Source organism: Coccinella septempunctata, chromosome 6 (genome assembly GCF_907165205.1).
Source record: "Coccinella septempunctata chromosome 6, icCocSept1.1, whole genome shotgun sequence".
Classification (NCBI taxonomy): domain Eukaryota; kingdom Metazoa; phylum Arthropoda; class Insecta; order Coleoptera; family Coccinellidae; genus Coccinella; species Coccinella septempunctata.
In genome coordinates, this window is record NC_058194.1 from 33,318,677 (window position 1) to 33,337,789 (window position 19,113).

Genomic DNA, 19,113 nt, shown 5'->3' on the forward strand with positions numbered 1-19,113 from the left:
CCACTCGAAAGGTGACCTTCGAAAAAGTCCTAAAAAGATGGGGTCAGTTAAAAATTCGTCAAGACCGAACGGCTGCTTCTAGATCGCTGTAGTTTTCAGATTTTTTACTAGAAAAGTTGCTCTTTCAGAATTGGTATAAAATTTGAATCTACGATTATTTGTCTGGGAGAAAATCCACTCTAAAGGTGACCTTCGAAAAAGTCCTGAGAATATGGGGTCTTCTTCTTGTTTCTAAGAGCAAAATTTAAACTTGCTTTCTTTAGGGGGTTTCATTCACACCCTGTATAATAAACAGTCCCACGAGCAGTTACCATAGCTATTTATCCAAATATATCCCCAATGATATGCCTGACCAAATTCGCAATGGTCAAAATAGATTCCACCATTTCGACGTGTAATTTTCCGTGATAATTTAACATCAAGGACTGAATTATGAACATCAAATTGGACGTTTCGCGCTAAAACAACCATCAACATCGGCCAGTACCTATTCCTATGGAAAAACAATCCAGCGTTTCAGAACTATCCAAATTTCACGGTTGATTCTATACGTTTATTTTCGGAAATAATCGATTCAACATCGAATCACCCGTGAAAACTTTGTATCGTAAATATAAAAATCGTCATTATCATCGTGAGAACCCCCGGAATCGGTCATCCGCGAATGGGACAACTTCCAAACTACCCCTATATAATTTACAACGTTCGGACGCGGCATTTAATTCAGAATTTCTCGGGCGGCCATTATGGCCCTTCAAAGGAACCCGAGCGTATAAAGTTGAAAGATTTTACGATGAAAGTTATGATGGCAGAAATGTTACTTGCATTTATCGATTCCCATATTCGCCGTGTAAGTGCCATGTTTACCGCTCTCGCAGACTCCGATGCAACTCTTTACGATGCCCTGATAATGGTCAGTTTGATGCGAGGGGGGTAACACCGGGGCGCTTATTTTATTATCGGTATGGAAATCGGTGTAGAATAACGTGCGAAAACATGATAAAGATGTCAATCCACCATGTATCTTCGAAGCAGCACTCACCCATTACACAGTCAGACATCTAGAACGTCCCGATACGACTCTAGTTTCATACCTAGACGACTTTCTCGAACAATTTTGACCACCAAGTACTAATAAACTTACTCTTTCAGCAATCCATTGGTCCACGGTAGGCCTATTTCAACCTACTAGCAGGCCAAGGGATCCACCTTTTCAGTATGGTGAACGTCAACAATTCTGGTGGAGAGTTCTGCGCACCCTGTAGAAGGGTTCAACAATTTGCGAGAGGCCCGCATTTCGTATACCTTAAGGAAAAACGACTGGAAAAAGTTCGGTAAGAGATCCTCGATCTAGATAATGGACGGGAAAAACATTATGGCGGGAATATTTTATCGAACGCTGATCATAACGGTCGTAACTGATTGATTATTATGGCTTCATCGGCAATAGAGGACGGTAGAATGGGGGAGTTTCTAGAGAATTCGCGACAAAAACGTTCGAACATCCCCGGTCCAATTTATCCATCTACCAGACCGGTAATTATGGTTAACAAGATGGATTTTTCCGAGTGAAAAAGTTACATTTCGAATCGTATGTGTCCGATACCTGATGAAAATCCATAATCGAACTGAAAATTATATGATTTTCAATCTACAAGCGTTTCTCTACCGCAGTAGCATCTTCAGGATTATTGTTTCCGATGCCATAGAAATAAAATAGAAATTTTTCTTTATGCACAATGTTCTAGAAACTATCAAGACCCCCTCAAGACAATCAGAAGTTAAGCTAATTGCTTTTTTATGTATCTTCTCGTTCGATATCAAATACATAATTCAGTTTACCCACCTGAAGATGCTACAGTATAGCGAAACAGTTGTCATGGTTTATTTTACTCATGTAGTGAAAATCCTATAAATCAGTTTTTCATTTTCAAAATTCACATAATATGACGAAGGAAAATATACCGAAAACAAATCAATCATCGATATCGATTACGTAAAACAATGTTTTTTTTTTTTTCATTTAACCAGGATTTCGATAACGATTATATCCTGTTTATAGTTTCCTAGACAAAGAATGGTGAAAGCTTTTCACTATCAAATATCTGTAGTGCCATCTGTTCCATTTTCCCTGAAACTTAGCTCTGGCAAAATGGATCTATATTTCCTTGAATAGCACACTGCGTTCCATCACGTAGCTTTCTCTGTTCGTTGTATTGATCGTTGAGTTTTTCGGAGTGAGCAATATACAGTAGAATATACAGGGTGTAAGGGAATAGTTTCGAAAAAAATTGGGGTGATTACTTGTCAACAAATAGCGTGATCCTTTCATAAGATTTTTTTATCGGTCCTTCTGGTTTATACATCCTCCTGAAGATGGCACCTGAACGGCTTTTTTCAATTATTTTTCAAATAAACTGGAATTTGACAGAAATGAAATTGAGCAAACTTTAAATGGGAGTGAGAAGGCAGTCGAAAAATTTTGTTGGTTTCAGAGGAATCTGACCCTTCTCATTTTTGACCGAAAATGCTTGTGGACAATAAGGCCCGGTTGTTCAATTCGTGATTAAAGTTAATCCTGGATTAATTTTGACATTTCCGTTCAAATCTGTCAAGTTAATCCAGGATCAACTTAAATCCCGGCTCAAACCTGAATTGAACAACCGGGCCTTAGTGTCCAGAAGGTAGTCGTGTTGGGAAAAAATTGTGGCCTCATTGTATTGATTTTTGCATTTTTCAAATTAATTAATTTTTTGATTTCTCATTCATAGGATCCAGAGTACCAACAAAACTAGAAGAGGACCAAAAGTTCCAAAGAACTAAGGGGACCATGGGGAGAATTTGTTATATTTGAAAATTAAACTACAATAAGATTTCAAATTTATATTTGAAAATTAAACTACATACAATAAAATTTCAAATTTGTATTCTCTTTTATTTCTTAACACCCAACACAGTCCACACAATTTAACGTTAGTTGTTTCAACGACATTAGAATTTTTTGTAAATGTAAATTCCGGTTCCGATATTTTTTGTAAATGTAAATTCCGATTACAAAATTTTTTGTAAATGTAAATTCCGATTACAAAATTTTTTGTAAATGTAAATTCCGGTTCCAATATTTTTTGTAAATGTAAATTCCGATTCCAAAATTTTTTGTAAATGTAAATTCAAACTCGAGTTTTTTGTGTAAATGTGAAATTTTTTGTAAATGTAAATTCCGATTCCAAAATTTTTTGTAAATGTAAATTCAAACTCGAGTTTTTTGTGTAAATGTAAAATTTTTTGTAAATGTAAATTTCGATTTCCACGGTTTTTGTAAATGTAAATTTCGTTTTCCACGGAGAATGAAATTTACATTTACAAAAAAAATTCGCCTCGTGAAAATCGAAATTTACATTTACAAAAACCGTGAAAATCGAAATTTACATTTACAAAATAAAATGCGCCTCGTGAAAAACGAAATTTACATTTACAAAAACCGTGGAAATCGAAATTTACATTTACAAAAATTTTTACATTTACACAAAAAACTCGAGTTTGAATTTACATTTACAAAAAATTTTGGAATCGGAATTTACATTTACAAAAAAATTTTACACTTACAAAAAATTCAAGCCTAGGAAACGAAATTAACACATCAGAAAGCCGTGAAATCGAAATTCACGTTTTCGAAAAGCCGTAGAATGGGAATTCGTTAAAAAAACTCTGATGAATTTTTGAAGTTTTTATTGTTTTTCTTTCGAAAAAGGAGAAATTTACATATTTACACTTTCTAATTTACATTTACAAAATATTCTTAAGTGTAATTCGGATTAAAAAAAAATTTGAATCACAAAATAAATAATCAACAAAAAGAATCGAGAATGAAATTTACAGTCGCAAAATGTCACCCACAAAAAAGAGTTTGATTTACGTCAACAAAAATGATTGAAAAGGGAAATTTAAAGAATAGGAAAAATTGACATTTGAATATACAAAAAATTACAAAATGAATTTCCAATCACAATAAAGGCTCATTTACATGGAGAGAGTTTCTCGCCTCGAATAAACGATAATCGAGCGTCATATAAAAACTTCAGCCACGTAAACACGTGCGATACTCCCATGCGATAGAGGATCTGAAACTCGCAGTTGTCATTTATCAAAAATGAGTTTCAGATCCTCTATCGCATGCGAATCGCATACGATTTCTCTATAAAAACAGACGAGAAAATTTCCCCGTGTGAATGGGCCTTGAATTTCAAGCCGTAAAAAGGAAATTTACACCTACAAAAAACAGTGGAGTGCAAATTTTGAATAACATTTATCAAACAATTCAATAGCATGCAACTTGATTACCTCAAAAAGAAATATAATCATCTTTCGAAGAAGTTATCAGTGCCTGGATGGCGATTCATATCTGTAAGCATTGTTCCTTCTGCTTCCCCTGCTCAGGCTCGAATGGATACATATGGAAAAATCGTTTCACAGGATCCTAAAGAAGGTAGCGGTAGGCAGAGATTACCAAATTACCTAATAGAAAAATAAAAGCATAAAATGAGACATAATTGTTAAGGTAAGTTGAAAAGAGTGAGAATTCAGAAATTGAAAAAATTTCCAACTTTCTTCTCCAGTCAAGAAGGAATTGCTGACTATAAATGAAACGTATCGATTCTGAAAATAATTCATGCGAGGGATAACTTTTTAATATATTTCAAAGCCGGTCGTCATAAAAGATTAGAACACATATACCGAACAATACAGTCCCCAGAATGCAAAGCCTTTTTCAAATTTTGATGAAGATAACCAATCAACGTTTCTGATTGCCAAAAATCATCCATAGTTTTCTTAAAAGATCCTGCGTCACATAGTGACCATTCATTCATATTTCCCCCGTGGAATAAGTCGATTTTTCCGTCTAATTTTTCCCGGCAGTTTTCCAATCGACACCGATACCAACAGCGGCCGGTGAAAATGCTGCGCATGCACATCTGCCCCTAACCCGCTAGTTTTGTTCAGGACCACGCCAAATTCAGTCAGTGACATGATATCATACAGAGAGTTTCAAAATTTTTTCATTCCGCTGAATAAGACATGTATAACGATGAGTTTCCTCAAAAACAACATGTTTTACGCGGTAAGTCTATTGAGAGATGATCGAGGCGAATTAGGTGCAGTTTCGGTCATTTATACAATGTACATCCCGGTAATTCGAGTCGATTCGATGAGCACACAGCGATGATCGATGCAGTTTCTTACTGAAAATTTGTGCACAACGTGTTTGTATTTAGAACGACTTGGTTTTCATGAAACAAACACTAAAGGAAATTATACTGTAACGTATGGAATGCTTTCTGGAAACGACTGAAAGGAGTGAAATCGGACATCTAGTCCAAAGTGTATCTTTAAATTCGAACCACATATTTTAAAGTTTTTCTCTCGTTTTGTTGCTTATTTATTCTTTATAACTTTAATGAAAATATCCTGGTGAACGTTATCACCAATCCATAATACAACCTATTAGTCATTCAATTCGTTAAATTAATAATTTACATATCACTGTAATAAGTAATAACTCATTGAATATTTCACCATACCGTAGTGAAAATCATGTCATTAAGTTTTCATTAGTCGGATTAAAGTGTATCCAATGCAGTTCATATGATTTAGCAGTTTCAAGTGTTCAATCCCCAAAAATGTATGTCTTTGAAAGGAATATGTATAGGTACAAGAGTTTCATGTAGACCATTTCAGTTCGTTATGAGAAATTTTTAAACATATTTTGAATTCTATTAATCCCGCAGCTATAACCATTTCTTCAGATGGTAATTGGACGTGACAGAAGGGAATAAACTACAGAAAGCCTCTACAATATAATTTTATTTCACGATCGTCGTTGCAGGAAAACTGGAAAGTATTTCCATATAACGAAGTGTGGCAAATTTTTTGATGAATTGCGCTTGAAACCACAGATAATTATCTTGTCATCAGTCATAAAATATAAATAATCTTCATCCTCACATCTTCGAGCGACTAAACGCGAATGTGATGAAGTAACCATAATTCTATTCAAGTTCGTGATATTTCTCTAGTTTATTGGAATGGCTATCTTTAAAGAGAAAAGTGAGTTGTATGAATTTTCATCAGGAAAAAACAGTATGTCTTATCTTTTTCGGAATTTTTCGAAGGTCAACTTTCAACACGACACGCGTAACAGAAAATTTATCGTACAGTATTCTGAAAAAGCAACTCTTCTAGTAATGAATCTCGAAATTTCATCCACCTTAGTGCTACCGTTTATTTTTAACAAATTATTTAGTGACCCCCCATCTTTTTCTGAACTTTTCGAACGTTTATCTTCCAAAAAAAAATCATCGTAGGGCGGAAAGTGATTCAAGTTGTCTGAATAAATATCATTATGTCAAAAAATCGAGATTCTTGATTTTACGAGGAAAAAATGGTGAAAACTGGCGCCATATCTAACGTCTATGTCTTATGCGCCCCATAATACGTCCGATTTAACAATGAGTCGAATATAATAAGGCTTTATCGGCGAATTTCTATTATTATTTCGCACATCAGTATCGATATCTGCGATTTATTGGATCGTTAAGTTCGACTAGTCACGAGTTTTAGCGTATCCCATTCATGAACGTCCACACGTCATCTGTACGTTTGGCGGGAACCCCGGCCGCGTTCCTCCAAATAACGTACAATCGATTTTTCCTCCAATTGCCGTTTCTACTCCCACGCTATTCGCTGGATCTTCGTGTTCGGATGCACGTTCGCGGATCTACCGGGGGCATTATGTAATTTCGCATTCTGTCTAGCCAAGTTTACCGAAGAATTCAATGTTTCAATTTCAAATGAATATCTTCAATACACGGGTTTAAGATTGCTAGATGCCCCCTAAAATCGACCACAACAAATCCGCGTCTTTCAATAAAATATCAGCTTGTCCCAATTTAACGACCCAAGCAAACCCTAAAAATATCCTCAATTCGTTCGATGATGAATCAGTAATAGATCTTCAATTAGAAGCCATTCAACTGAGATGGAAATGCTTCGGGCATATATGACTCTCAATTGAAACGATTTCCAACTTTGTCCTATCCATTTACCAAGGTCAATTTTCTTCAATTCGTTGCGTGATTATACAGAGTGATCACCGATGAATTGGATCTGATGAAGATGTCGGTTAATGTATCCTTATTCAATTGCTTAATTAGAGGAGGTATTCCGGAGGTAATTGAGGTAAAAAGACGATCTTGTTTTCCACTGAATGGAAGGAGTAGTTAAGGTCGCGGTATCGTAGGTGTATACTTTTTGCTGAAAAAGCTTTACTCTCACAAATTTCAAATACAAGAAGTGAAATGTCAAAAGGTAAAATTTAATGCATCCTTTCATCACGAAAATTCCGCATTTCTGTGAATTGGGATATTTGAAACACGAATAATTGGAGTACATATATGAGAAGTTTCTTCATTTTGAATCAAGAGCTTAAAGAATTTTCTTCATAAACTTTTTAGGGTTTTCACTCCCAATCTCTGAAACAAAATCAATTAAAAATGAAATAAACGATTTGCTCCTGCGTAAATTCTTGCACTAATTTGTCAGGAGCAAATTAACTAGAAAAAATTGTTGCCTGACAATGAACTCAAAATAAATAACGTTGAAATTATAATTCTTCGTAACGTTTCGGAGTCTATATCAGACTCCTTCATCAGACGGAAAAATCTACTTTTGAAAATCTTCTGTATTGTCGCTTTTTGTCTGACATTAATTGTCAACACACAGAAACAGAGACTGCACAGAAACGTTGATTCATTTAATTTTGAAATTACCGGATGACAGTTCCTTCTTTAGTAAATTGATCCAAATATGATCTATTCCTATCGAACAATTTGCCAAATTATTATCTTGATCTAATAGAATACACGTAGACTCTTTAATTTTTCGTTTAAAATGGTCTGGTTCTGTCATTAAAATTTTAGTATTGTCCCAATCCATCATGCAAATTGTTCGATAGGAATAGATCATATTTGGATCAATTTACTAAAGAAGGAACTGTCATCCGGTAATTTCAAAATTAAATGAATCAACGTTTCTGTGCAGTCTCTGTTTCTGTGTGTTGACAATTAATGTCAGACAAAAAGCGACAATACAGAAGATTTTCAAAAGTAGATTTTTCCGTCTGATGAAGGAGTCTGATATAGACTCCGAAACGTTACGAAGAATTATAATTTCAACGTTATTTATTTTGAGTTCATTGTCAGGCAACAATTTTTTCTAGTTAATTTGCTCCTGACAAATTAGTGCAAGAATTTACGCAGGAGCAAATCGTTTATTTCATTTTTAATTGATTTTGTTTCAGAGATTGGGAGTGAAAACCCTAAAAAGTTTATGAAGAGATGCAAAATCCTCCCAAAATGAATTTCAATCGATATCTTAAGGAATTTTGTTTCATTTATATCCTCCTTTGATTTTCCTTGAAATTTGTTGACCTGGTGACGAATTCTAAAGTTTTCAATGAACATAGAAATTTTTTTTCGCTCGACTTCTTAATTTTCTGGCATCGGTATACAGTCTTAAACTATCAATGCTTTCTTTGATGTTAAATGCGCGACACCATATGAGCATCGGCCATCACATTAAGATTTTATTGAGATGATTTTTGGCACAAACTAATTTGCGTCAGTTTTCTCTTCATAAATAACTAGCATTCACGTAAAATTTAGAGGTTTATTTCAATGTGAAATATATGAAAATATGAAATATCTGTCACATCGAACGAAAACAAGGAATTTAGGACTTTTGAGATCACTACAACGGAATAGATATTGAAATACATCTTGAAAAAATCGACAAGGGAACACTCTGACCCTGGAGCTATATCGGAAAGAAGAAGAAACAATCGATATTTTTGACTTTTACCAAAATCGAATGTAAACAAATCCAAGTCAGTTTGACAAAAGTGAGGTTAGCATCGATCACGCACAGGGGTGGGTAGTGACGACACGACTCATATCCTGTCCTTAACCTCCTTGTTCTATCTAGGTGATAGTATGAAAAGAAATATATCGTAATTTGATAGCAAATAATTCACTCTCAAAACATATATCGTGTTTCTGTGAAATTGATAGCGTAATTTATATCAATAATTGCAAGTTTTGCGTATTGGAAATCTATCTAGTGCTCGACTCTAGCAGGGTTTATGAAAAATATCAATCGCGCTTGAAAAAATTGCCCAAATTGTGAGCTTGATGGAAAATTTACTAATTTTCGGACATTTGGACATAGATTTCATCAACGTTAATCATATCATGACAGGGTATTTTTTTTTCCTCAAGTTTCGAAGTGGAATAGTGAAAATTGCATATTGTTTTCTCAAAGTTTACGGAAGTTAGATGGAGCGACCATTCGAAAATTGAATGTTTTTCTCGCGAGATAATAGACACTTAAAAATAGCCCCCTGTAAATTCCCGCGTAAATCAGGTGGTTTATAGTCGATAATTATGTGAAATATTCATTACCGCAACCTCCTGCCAACAAAGATATCATGCTCCTATGCACTCACGGATTTCAGATAATAATAATAATTATGCAGAACGAAATATGTTGTGACTTTGGCGATATGCATGTTGTTGACATGTTTTGTGATGTTGGAAGTTCGCGGTGCAGATTGAAGCTGCTGACCTTGTTGGCGCTATGGATAGATGCCAGCTATGCATCTCAGAGATACACAGACTGTTGACTATAATGCTATGACCTAATCACGAGCTCGGCAGATTTGGATTACGCATGAGAACGAAAGGAACAACGAATCATTTCGAAAAGTACCTTCGATTTCACCCCATTTTTACGACGATTGTTGAAGGGTTCGAAAAAAAATTGTGATGAATATTGAGAAAAAATTAGTAAATAATTTAGACGAATTTTGTTGGTGAGATTTGTGTTTTCTGTCTGTCAGTTGGTATCGAAAAGAGCCACTCCATAAAATCGTTTAAGTTACTAAATAATGAGGAAAACTCATTAATCAGAAGATTCCATTTTCGAAGCCTTATTATTGGGTCAGTCGTATTAGGATCTATTTCAGTAGTCATTTTTAAATACACCCTGTATATGCTAGTCATAAAGACTTCAGCAATGTTTGAAAATTCGAATGAAACAGATTGTCCAATATCGAATTTCCGTTGCAAAACACTCGTCCAGTTCACAATACGAATATTTCTTCATTGTTTTTTCGTCACATGATGTTATGATCTTGCAGAATGCATATTTGGATGGGAGCCTGTAAGCTGCATTTCTAATAATAAGATACAACCGCTATAAGTTCATTCGCTCGAGGAAATATCACAATATACCTGAATAGATTCAGGTTTTGATGGTGCTCATAGGTTACATTTTCCTCGGTGCAACTATACTGGGAACTTAAATTCAGTTTATTCATCTTCTTCGGGAATCGTACGCCAAGAATTGGAGGCATATCAACTTCAATTCATCCCCTGACCTAACAAGTCAATTGGTCCATAGCAATTCCTTGATTTATGTGGTTCGAAAGAGATGAAAATCCCATATTTTGCTTCCAATTTCTGCAGTCTGTTAAACGCAGCTGTACCGTGTTTCAGATGTTTGAATTATCTTTTTATCGTCGATCTTTCTCTAGAGCGAAGGTTCAAAGAGATCAGAATTTCAGATGCAATGCTACGAATCGTTCAGAAATGCAGATATTGTGCTTGTTAAATATCACGTTTGCAAGATGAGAGTTTTCATCAAAAACTCTAGTGAAAAAAGCGATGTTTTGTAGTTTCCTCCATTCGTAATTTTCGGTTGAAAAGTACAAGGGTGTCTCATTAAATTCTTGTTCAATACCAAATCTAAAATTGTCATTCCCAGTGTTGCTAAATGAACAATATGGAAACAATATAACACTCTTTTCATCTCAAGGAGACTTTTTGGCAATATTGAGATAAGAAAGAGTTTCCACCATCCGAGACTATTGAATTTTCATATACGAGCTAAACATCGATGTTATTCTTCTTTCAGGAAACAACAACCTGGTTTCAAAAGAGGGCATACAGTGGCGGGGCAACCGGATCACAGGGACCGCAACAGGGGGAGAGTTTGGGGGCAATGGGGGCTGCGGGGGCACAGAGGAAGGCGAGAAGGGGACAGAAACTGCGTCCGCAGGAGTGCGCGACAAGCTGGAGGGGCAGAGCACAGCTGAGGATGACACTATTCACCTCAAGAGACGGGTGGGACTCTTCAGTGGGGTGGCTTTAATTGTTGGAACTATGATAGGTGAGTTCCGCGGCCTGCCGACGAGCCGGATTCGCACCCGTTGTATCTAGAAGGGATCGAGCGAGGTACCGATGGGAGAAGACGTAGGGATGAAGCTCGAAGTCGATCTGAGAGCGATTATTGTTTCAGGGTCTGGAATTTTCGTTTCCCCTTCTGGTCTACTCGAAAGAACTGGATCAATTGGGATGAGTTTCGTGCTTTGGATGGCGTGTGGGATACTCTCGTTACTAGGTGAGTTTGTGAAGAACTTCAATCATTGAATTGTAACAAATGTGATGCTTTACAACTTTCAACATAAACGTTGCGGTCGAAAACGGCTTGGATTAGAAGTTATGAGCGAAAAAACGAGAATTTTTAGGTTTTTCGGCCCTCCCCAAGTTAACACTGGATGCCTGAGTTGGAGAACTCGCCAGGGGCATCTCACAGCATCTCCGAACAACCTTCAAAAGTTCCATCGAATCCGGATTTTTTTTCTAGGAATAATGTACATATCTACTGCAGTATCAGGGTTTTTTTTGCATTTTAATGACTTCCTTATAAAACGAATAGATCCTGTCGGTATAGAAGACGGAGAAATCCCAAAGAATTCTTTTAACAAGTCGTATATTTCGACATGAAATAATGATCCAATGAGCAACTTTGTCATCCTCATCCTTCCAACGACAAACATTTCGATATTCCCCTGCAGAAACGGTAGAAAAGAAACGAGAAAAGCCGCAGTAATAACGCTGAATTGCAAGGGATTCATTTCTCGCTCGTCAAAACTCGAAATTTAATTATATCTGTCGAAGAACGTAGACGAGGGATCTTAATAAGGAGAAACAATTGGAATTGGCGCAGATTGGGAAGCTGGAGATTGAATCGTTCAGTTCTTGACGAGAAAAGGGAGAAATAAATGTTAGCATCTACGATGGATGATAAATTATAATAATTTCAAAGGGTTTTTCAATGGAAGGACTGATCGATGTTGATTGACATCAACAAAATAATAACCCAATTAGCAGCTTTCAGATATGATAGACTAATCTCTTGTATTCAAGGCTGAAGCAATTTTCGAAAAATTCCAGCGAAATTGAATTTCCATCCATTAAATTACGTAGAATTTTCCTATATGAAAAGACCTCTTTCCGGCATATGTAAATGGGAGTTTTACGACTATAACATCATCTCCATACTCAATTTTTCCATAATGCAGACTCCAATGCCCCAATGCGAACGCAACAGAGGATGATGCAATTCGAACTGAATTATCACCAGGAAAAAACTTCGTCAAGTTATTCCGAATACAGAATGAATAATCCAGGGAGATATCGATAAAGGTGGTGAAACACATTCTGAGGGCATCTACCTCGTAGACGAACTTTCAATTGATTAATAATGGGGAGTTCTTATTCGAAGTATAAGGACTTTGAAAGACGATTCATTGAAAGCGAGAATAGAAGCTAATAAGGTAGGCGTCTTTATACATAATGTAGAAGAAGACGAAATTACATTTTGTCCTGTGGATCTCAACAGAAGATTTAATCCACAGTATACAGTGTATTCACTAAAAATTCTGCAGGAGCTGACTCTTTGTTGGAAACCAATGTTTTGTGAAGACACATGCACAATTTTTTTCAAATTTTCGAAATGTTAAAAGTTTTTCATTATGAAGAACAGAAACTACTCTCATCCGCCTACTATTTGTGGTCTACCAAACTACTGCTACAGAAATGTTGATATCTTCGAAAGTAGGTCAATTTTTTACTCTTCCAGGCAATTTTTCTTAGAAGTAGTTGGGTTTGAAGTTTCAAACCAGAAGTACTTTTTCTGGGTAAACACTGTTCCAGCGAAAGAGATTTCAAATTACATGTGAGAAGTTAGAGTGATTTTGAGTTTTGATAAACCCTTAAAACACCACTGAAACGAACAGAAGGTGCATGATTTTTTGCGTGAAAACATTGAGTCTAGGGTCTAATACTCAATGGTAAAAACAAAAGAAGTATTATCCATACCTCATCGAAAACGAGAGAAAAGCATATTTGACCCCCCGTATCGCAGCGATATGCTTTCAGACTAGGAATGCATTTTTGAGGCATCCCCAGTAAACCCAATCTCAAGTGTTACCAAAAGAACTTGTTAAAGTCACTTACAAATAGTTTTATAGGATCGCAAATCCACCATATCCATACTTCTTATAAGTTCATGGATACCACCATTGAATCTTCTTAACAAGCTTGCGAAAATTCGACTGCAGCGCCAAATATCGCATAAATTTCCATCACCCTATCTCACCAAACGTGTTTGGAATAATAAGGGTTCATCTTCGATTTTTATACAGTCTGCATGATGTCTATCTTATGCAGATAAGATCCGTAAAGAAATGCAACAAAAGACCAAGTTGGGAACACTGGTAAGGGGTTGTTATAAATTCATCAATACTGGATGTTCTGTTTTCTAAGTCACTTAATTCTCTGAACTTTTTGGTGAGACAATTGTTTTGTTTCAAGGTGCCCTGGCCTACGCGGAACTGGGAACCATGAACACCTCCTCCGGCGCCGAATACGCCTACTTCATGGATGCCTTCGGCGCACCACCGGCCTTCCTATTCTCCTGGGCGAGTACCCTGGTACTGAAGCCGTCCCAGATGGCGATCATATCCCTGAGTTTCGGCAAATACGCCGTCGAAGCGTTTGTTATCGAGTGCGAACCCCCCGAGATTGTTGTGAAGATGGTAGCCCTGCTGGCCATGGGTAAGTTCACCCTCAAACACCTTGGTCGAGGCTCGAGTACCTCCAACACGTCGACGTCTAACACTCGTTGTTTTTTCTTTTCAGTTGTCATCTTGTATATAAACTGTTATAGTGTTAATCTTGCCACCAGTGTGCAAAACATTTTTACAGCTGCGAAACTGGTCGCAGTTGCTGTTGTGATTTTGGGAGGAGTGTATAAGATATTCGAAGGTACGTTACATCGAATTCCATTGGGGTAACACTCGTTTATAACGTCGATTTTCTTACAGGAAATACTCAACACTTACGAGTACCTTTCAGGGGAACCAAGTATTCATTTGGCAATATTGCGACGGCGTTTTATACGGGCTTGTGGGCCTACGACGGTTGGAACAATCTCAATTACGTGACGGAGGAAATAAAGAACCCTTCAAGGTGAGATAGATATACGTGGATTAGACGTTCTAGACGAAGACGAAACTATTCTTAGGTCCTCTGCGGTGAAATACACTGCGCAAAAAAATTAACGCGCATTATGGAAATCTCAAATTTATTCTACAACTGAAGGTGTTCTCAATGATAATTATTTTTATCAGAATTATGCATGCATATGTTATCCATTTTCAACGGTTTTCTTCAATACTGATGTTTTTTCCCAGAGGGAATAAAAAAAGATGATATTATTAGATTTTGAATGTATTGGCTCCATTCTAAAATCAGTTGTTCTCGATCAATTCTAGTGATCAATAGTTTTTCTTTCCTTTGAGTTTTTACACTCGATCGCTATGCAACGCGAAACACTCAATTTGACCCAAGAGGAATGTGCCCAAGCGGTAGTTTTGCGAGAAGAAGGGTGGACATACACAAGAATTGCAGAAAGGTTTGGAGTTTCCCATACAAGTGTGTCCAGAATGTTGCAGCGATTCAGGGAGACAGGTATGAACGTCCGAAGACCAGGACAGGGTAGACCACGGGTAACAACTGCCATTCAAGAACGTTACTTGAGAGTTTCTTCGTTGAGACAACGGTTTGCAACCGCTCGCCTCCTTCAAATTCAGCATGAGCAAACTCATGAGGTGCAAATTAGCACTCAGACAATAAGAAATCGCCTCAGAGAGTATGATTTAAGGCCTCGTGTCGCGGCAAGAGGCCCAGCTCTTACCCCAGCCCATCGAAGGGCGCGTTTGGATTTTGCGAGAGAGCATATCCATTGGGAAGAGGCCGATTGGGAAAGAGTTCTCTTCACAGATGAGTCTAGATTCTGCCTTTACCATTGTGATCGACGTTCCCTTGTATACAGACGTCCACATGAAAGATATGCTCAGTGCAATTTCCTGAATACTACTGGTTTCGGGGGAGGATCGATTATGGTATGGGGTGGAATATCTTTGACTGCTCGCACATACCTAGTGGTCGTTGATAATGGAGCTATGAATGCTGATAAGTATATAAGGAACATTCTTGAAGAGCATGTAGTGCCATTTGCCCCATACATTGGTGAAAATTTCATTTTTATGGACGATAATGCCAGACCCCATCGTGCGCGCATCGTTCGGGAGTACCTTGAAGAGGTTGAAGTCTCTCGAATGGAATGGCCAGCAAGAAGTCCAGATCTCAATCCGATTGCGCAGGTTTGGGACAACCTCTGAGAAATTCAGAAAATCATCCAGCTACTCTTAATGACTTGGGAATCCAACTCGGAGAAATCTGGGAAGGATTAGATCAGAACATTTTAAGATCACTCATTTTGAGTATGAACCGTCGTTGCCGAGCTGTAATCAACGCAAGGGGTGGAAATACCAAGTATTAAATCACTTATAAGCATTTTAGTATTTTGAAAATTGTTCATTTCTCTTCTTTCACATAAGATTCGGTGAAATCCTGAATTTTTCTTCCATTTAATGTGTCTTGTTTCGTTCAAAACCTTCCCGAGAGAACATAAAAAATAAGTTACAAAGTCAATGTAGAGTTAACTTTCATTAAAATCGAGATTTTCAGAATGTGCGTTAATTTTTTCGCGCAGTGTACATACAAGAAATTACTCTAATTTATCTACACACTCGCCAATTTACTTTCACCACTTTACACTTTGTAACTCTCGTTATTTAGAACACTTACTGCTCCTCGAGCCCACGGCGCGTCTCTTTTATCGTTACGCCTCTGTCCGAACGTTTTTTTACAGGAATCTTCCACGCAGCATCGTCATAGGAATACCCCTGGTAACAGTGTGCTACGCCCTCATCAACGTTTCGTATCTGACCGTCATGTCGCCTTTGGAAATGATGACCAGCGAGGCTGTAGCTGTTACCTTCGGTAACAGGGTCCTGGGGGCCATGTCCTGGCTGATGCCCCTGTCCGTGACCATATCCACTTTCGGCGCAGCCAACGGAACCTTGTTCGCAGCCGGGAGGCTGTGTTTTGCCGCCAGCAGAGAGGGCCACCTCATGGATATACTGTCGTACGTCCACATCAAGAGATACACGCCCGTACCGGGTCTGATCTTTCAGGTGGGTGTATTTGGGTCTCTTCTTCGTCGAAATCCTTCATCTTTTCGTTTTTAGACGCTGATAGCCGGCGCCATGGTCATGTACGGAACCATCGATTCCCTGATCGATTTCTTCAGTTTCACCGCCTGGATCTTCTACGGGGGATGCATGGCTGCGCTGATTCTGATGAGATACACCAAGCCAAACTACCCTAGACCCTATAAGGTGAACGTTCGGTAGTTCTACGATGAGTGTTGGAAGTACAAAGCGATATTCCAATCGCAAATTCATAGACTCAGTAGTTTTCCACTCTTCACTTCACGTCAAACGCTGTCAGAACTGATAATTTCATTAGGCCTGTTCGTAGTGTGGTTCACAACGGTTGTGAACTTCACAGAGCAAGCGCAAATGGATTTTTGCTATCCTGAAATGGAATTGCGCTTGCTCTGTAAAGTTCACAAATGAACTGAACTGTACAGAGTAAGCGCAAATGGATTTTCGCTATCCTGCTTGCTCTGTAAAGTTCACAAATGAACTGAACTGTACAGAGTAAGCGCAAATGGATTTACGCTATCCTGCTTGCTCTGTACAGTTCACAAATGAACTGAACTGTACAGAGCAAGCGCAAATGGATTTTCGCTATCCTGCTTGCTCTGTAAAGTTCACAAATGAACTGAACTGTACAGAGTAAGCGCAAATGGATTTTCGCTATCCTGCTTGCTCTGTACAGTTCACAAATGAACTGAACTGTACAGAGCAAGCGCAAATGGATTTTTGCTATCCTGAAATAGAATTGCGCTTGCTCTGTACAGTTCACAAATGAACTGAACTGTACAGAGCAAGCGCAAATGGATTTTTGCTATCCTGAAATGGAATTGCGCTTGCTCTGTAAAGTTCACAAATGAACTGAACTGTACAGAGCAAGCGCAAATGGATTTTTGCTATCCTGAAATGGAATTGCGCTTGCTCTGTAAAGTTCACAAATGAACTGAACTGTACAGAGCAAGCGCAAATGGATTTTTGCTATCCTGAAATGGAATTGCGCTTGCTCTGTAAAGTTCACAAATGAACTGAACTGTACAGAGTAAGCGCAAATGGATTTACGCTACCCTGAAATGGAATTGCGCTTGCTCTGTAAAGTTCACAAATGAACTGAACTGTACAGAGCAAGCGCAAATGGATTTACGCTACCCTGAAATGGAATTGCGCTTGCTCTGTACACAGACCACAGTACACAGACACAACCGTTGTGAACCACTCTACGAACAAACCTATTATAACCGTCAGTCGGTCGTCTATTTCTTTTGTACTCCTAACAACATCGTACTAGCGATATTTATATAGTTACGAACGATTTCGTTTCATCAACGATCGCTTATTATTTCAGGTACCAATTATCATTCCATCTTTTGTACTTGTGATCTCTGTATACCTGATAATAGCACCTATAATTGACAACCCCACAATTGAGTACCTGTATGCAGCTTTATTCATACTAGGAGGCATGGTATTTTATGTTCCTTTCGTCCACTACCAAGTAAAGACTCCATTCATGGGTAAGATCCCGCAAAAATTCAACTTTCAGATTCCCTCGAAATACAACGGACCAAAAACTGACCCTTTAGCGATACCATCCCTAACCATAAATCGCCAAAAGTTCATTCATGTAGAAATTTGAAATTGACTTCGTACCATTTATAAACAGTTTCATTTTTCTTTTTCAGACGGTGTGACAGTATTTCTACAGATGGTATTCGAAGTTGCGCCAACTTCAACTATCCTCGAATAGGAAAAAACTTAGTATTGCCCGATCAAATCCGCTAGTGCAGTCTCAATCGGTTGATTTGCTAGGAGAATTGAAGAAAATTTCGAACCATATCCATTTTTGTCAATTAGAGGAACAGAAAGAGAATATAGGGACTGCACGAGTCGTCGATGGTAATTTTGTAGCCATAGTAGAAGGGCTTTAGTGGAAAAATGCAGAGGTCATGTTATCATTCCGGCTTTTTTAGGTTTTTTACTTTCTTATAAACGAACCAATGAAAAAAGTGTTTTATTATCTAACAAAGTTTGTACACCGAAAAACTGGAAACGTTATAACTGAAATTGATATTTTAATATGTATCTAACATGTGACTGAATAAAAATTGTTGTTGAGAATTCTCATATCAATGGATTTAAAGATAGTGAAAGATTTACACTATTTAAACGAAGAATTTAAGGAGGGTTTGGAAATATCTTATGCCACCAAGGATTATAATATAAAAGTTGAATAACATAGAATAAATATTCTATTGAATGTTAAAAAGAATTCTCGAAGTTATTCTGTTATCGTGAAATTTTAATTTTGGCTGTGCTACTCGAAATATATATTTTACTTGAGGCAGAACGAAAACTTCAGTGTTGTGAGAACCTATAGATCTAACCATTTAGAATATTTTGAAATAAAATGAGAGAAAGAAGGGTTTTTATTGCTCCCCCAGTAACCCAAGATAGAAAGTCGCTCGATCATGTTTACTTTTTCGAAGAATTGGGCTTATAAATATGAACAATTCACAATTGGATAATCTCGACTCAAACTGTCTTATCTGAACTTCGTCCTTATCTTAATTAAACTCAAACAGAAATCCGAA

At 37.4% G+C, this 19,113-nt stretch overlaps 3 protein-coding genes across 4 annotated transcripts in view; 2 read left to right on the forward strand and 1 right to left on the reverse strand.

The window, feature by feature from the left end:
* LOC123314727 (glycerol-3-phosphate dehydrogenase [NAD(+)], cytoplasmic-like) overlaps positions 1-2,918 on the forward strand; it is a 30,688-nt gene extending 27,770 nt beyond the window's left edge. Inside the window, exons 8-9 of the mRNA XM_044900039.1 lie at positions 1,153-1,334; positions 2,772-2,918. The gene's annotated coding sequence lies outside the window, so the exon portion shown is untranslated. The remainder of the gene's footprint in view (positions 1-1,152; positions 1,335-2,771) is intronic.
* A 649-nt stretch (positions 2,919-3,567) lies between these two features.
* Positions 3,568-19,113, reverse strand: part of LOC123314856 (cAMP and cAMP-inhibited cGMP 3',5'-cyclic phosphodiesterase 10A-like) — a 34,903-nt gene continuing 19,357 nt past the window's right edge. Inside the window, exon 12 of the transcript XR_006537874.1 lies at positions 3,568-4,515. The gene's annotated coding sequence lies outside the window, so the exon portion shown is untranslated. The remainder of the gene's footprint in view (positions 4,516-19,113) is intronic.
* LOC123314858 (b(0,+)-type amino acid transporter 1) lies at positions 4,965-18,640 on the forward strand. Of its 2 annotated transcripts, XM_044900248.1 has the most exons (10): positions 4,966-5,119; positions 11,029-11,283; positions 11,413-11,514; positions 13,773-14,015; positions 14,100-14,225; positions 14,285-14,429; positions 16,177-16,501; positions 16,556-16,705; positions 17,868-18,036; positions 18,205-18,640. In XM_044900248.1, the coding sequence occupies exons 1-10, from the start codon at positions 5,077-5,079 to the stop codon at positions 18,267-18,269; spliced, it is 1,623 nt and encodes a 540-aa protein (XP_044756183.1). In that variant the 5' UTR covers positions 4,966-5,076; the 3' UTR covers positions 18,270-18,640. The 2 variants fall into 2 exon arrangements, with proteins under 2 accessions (XP_044756184.1, XP_044756183.1); XM_044900249.1 differs by lacking the exon at positions 17,868-18,036 and having other exon boundaries at positions 4,965-5,119.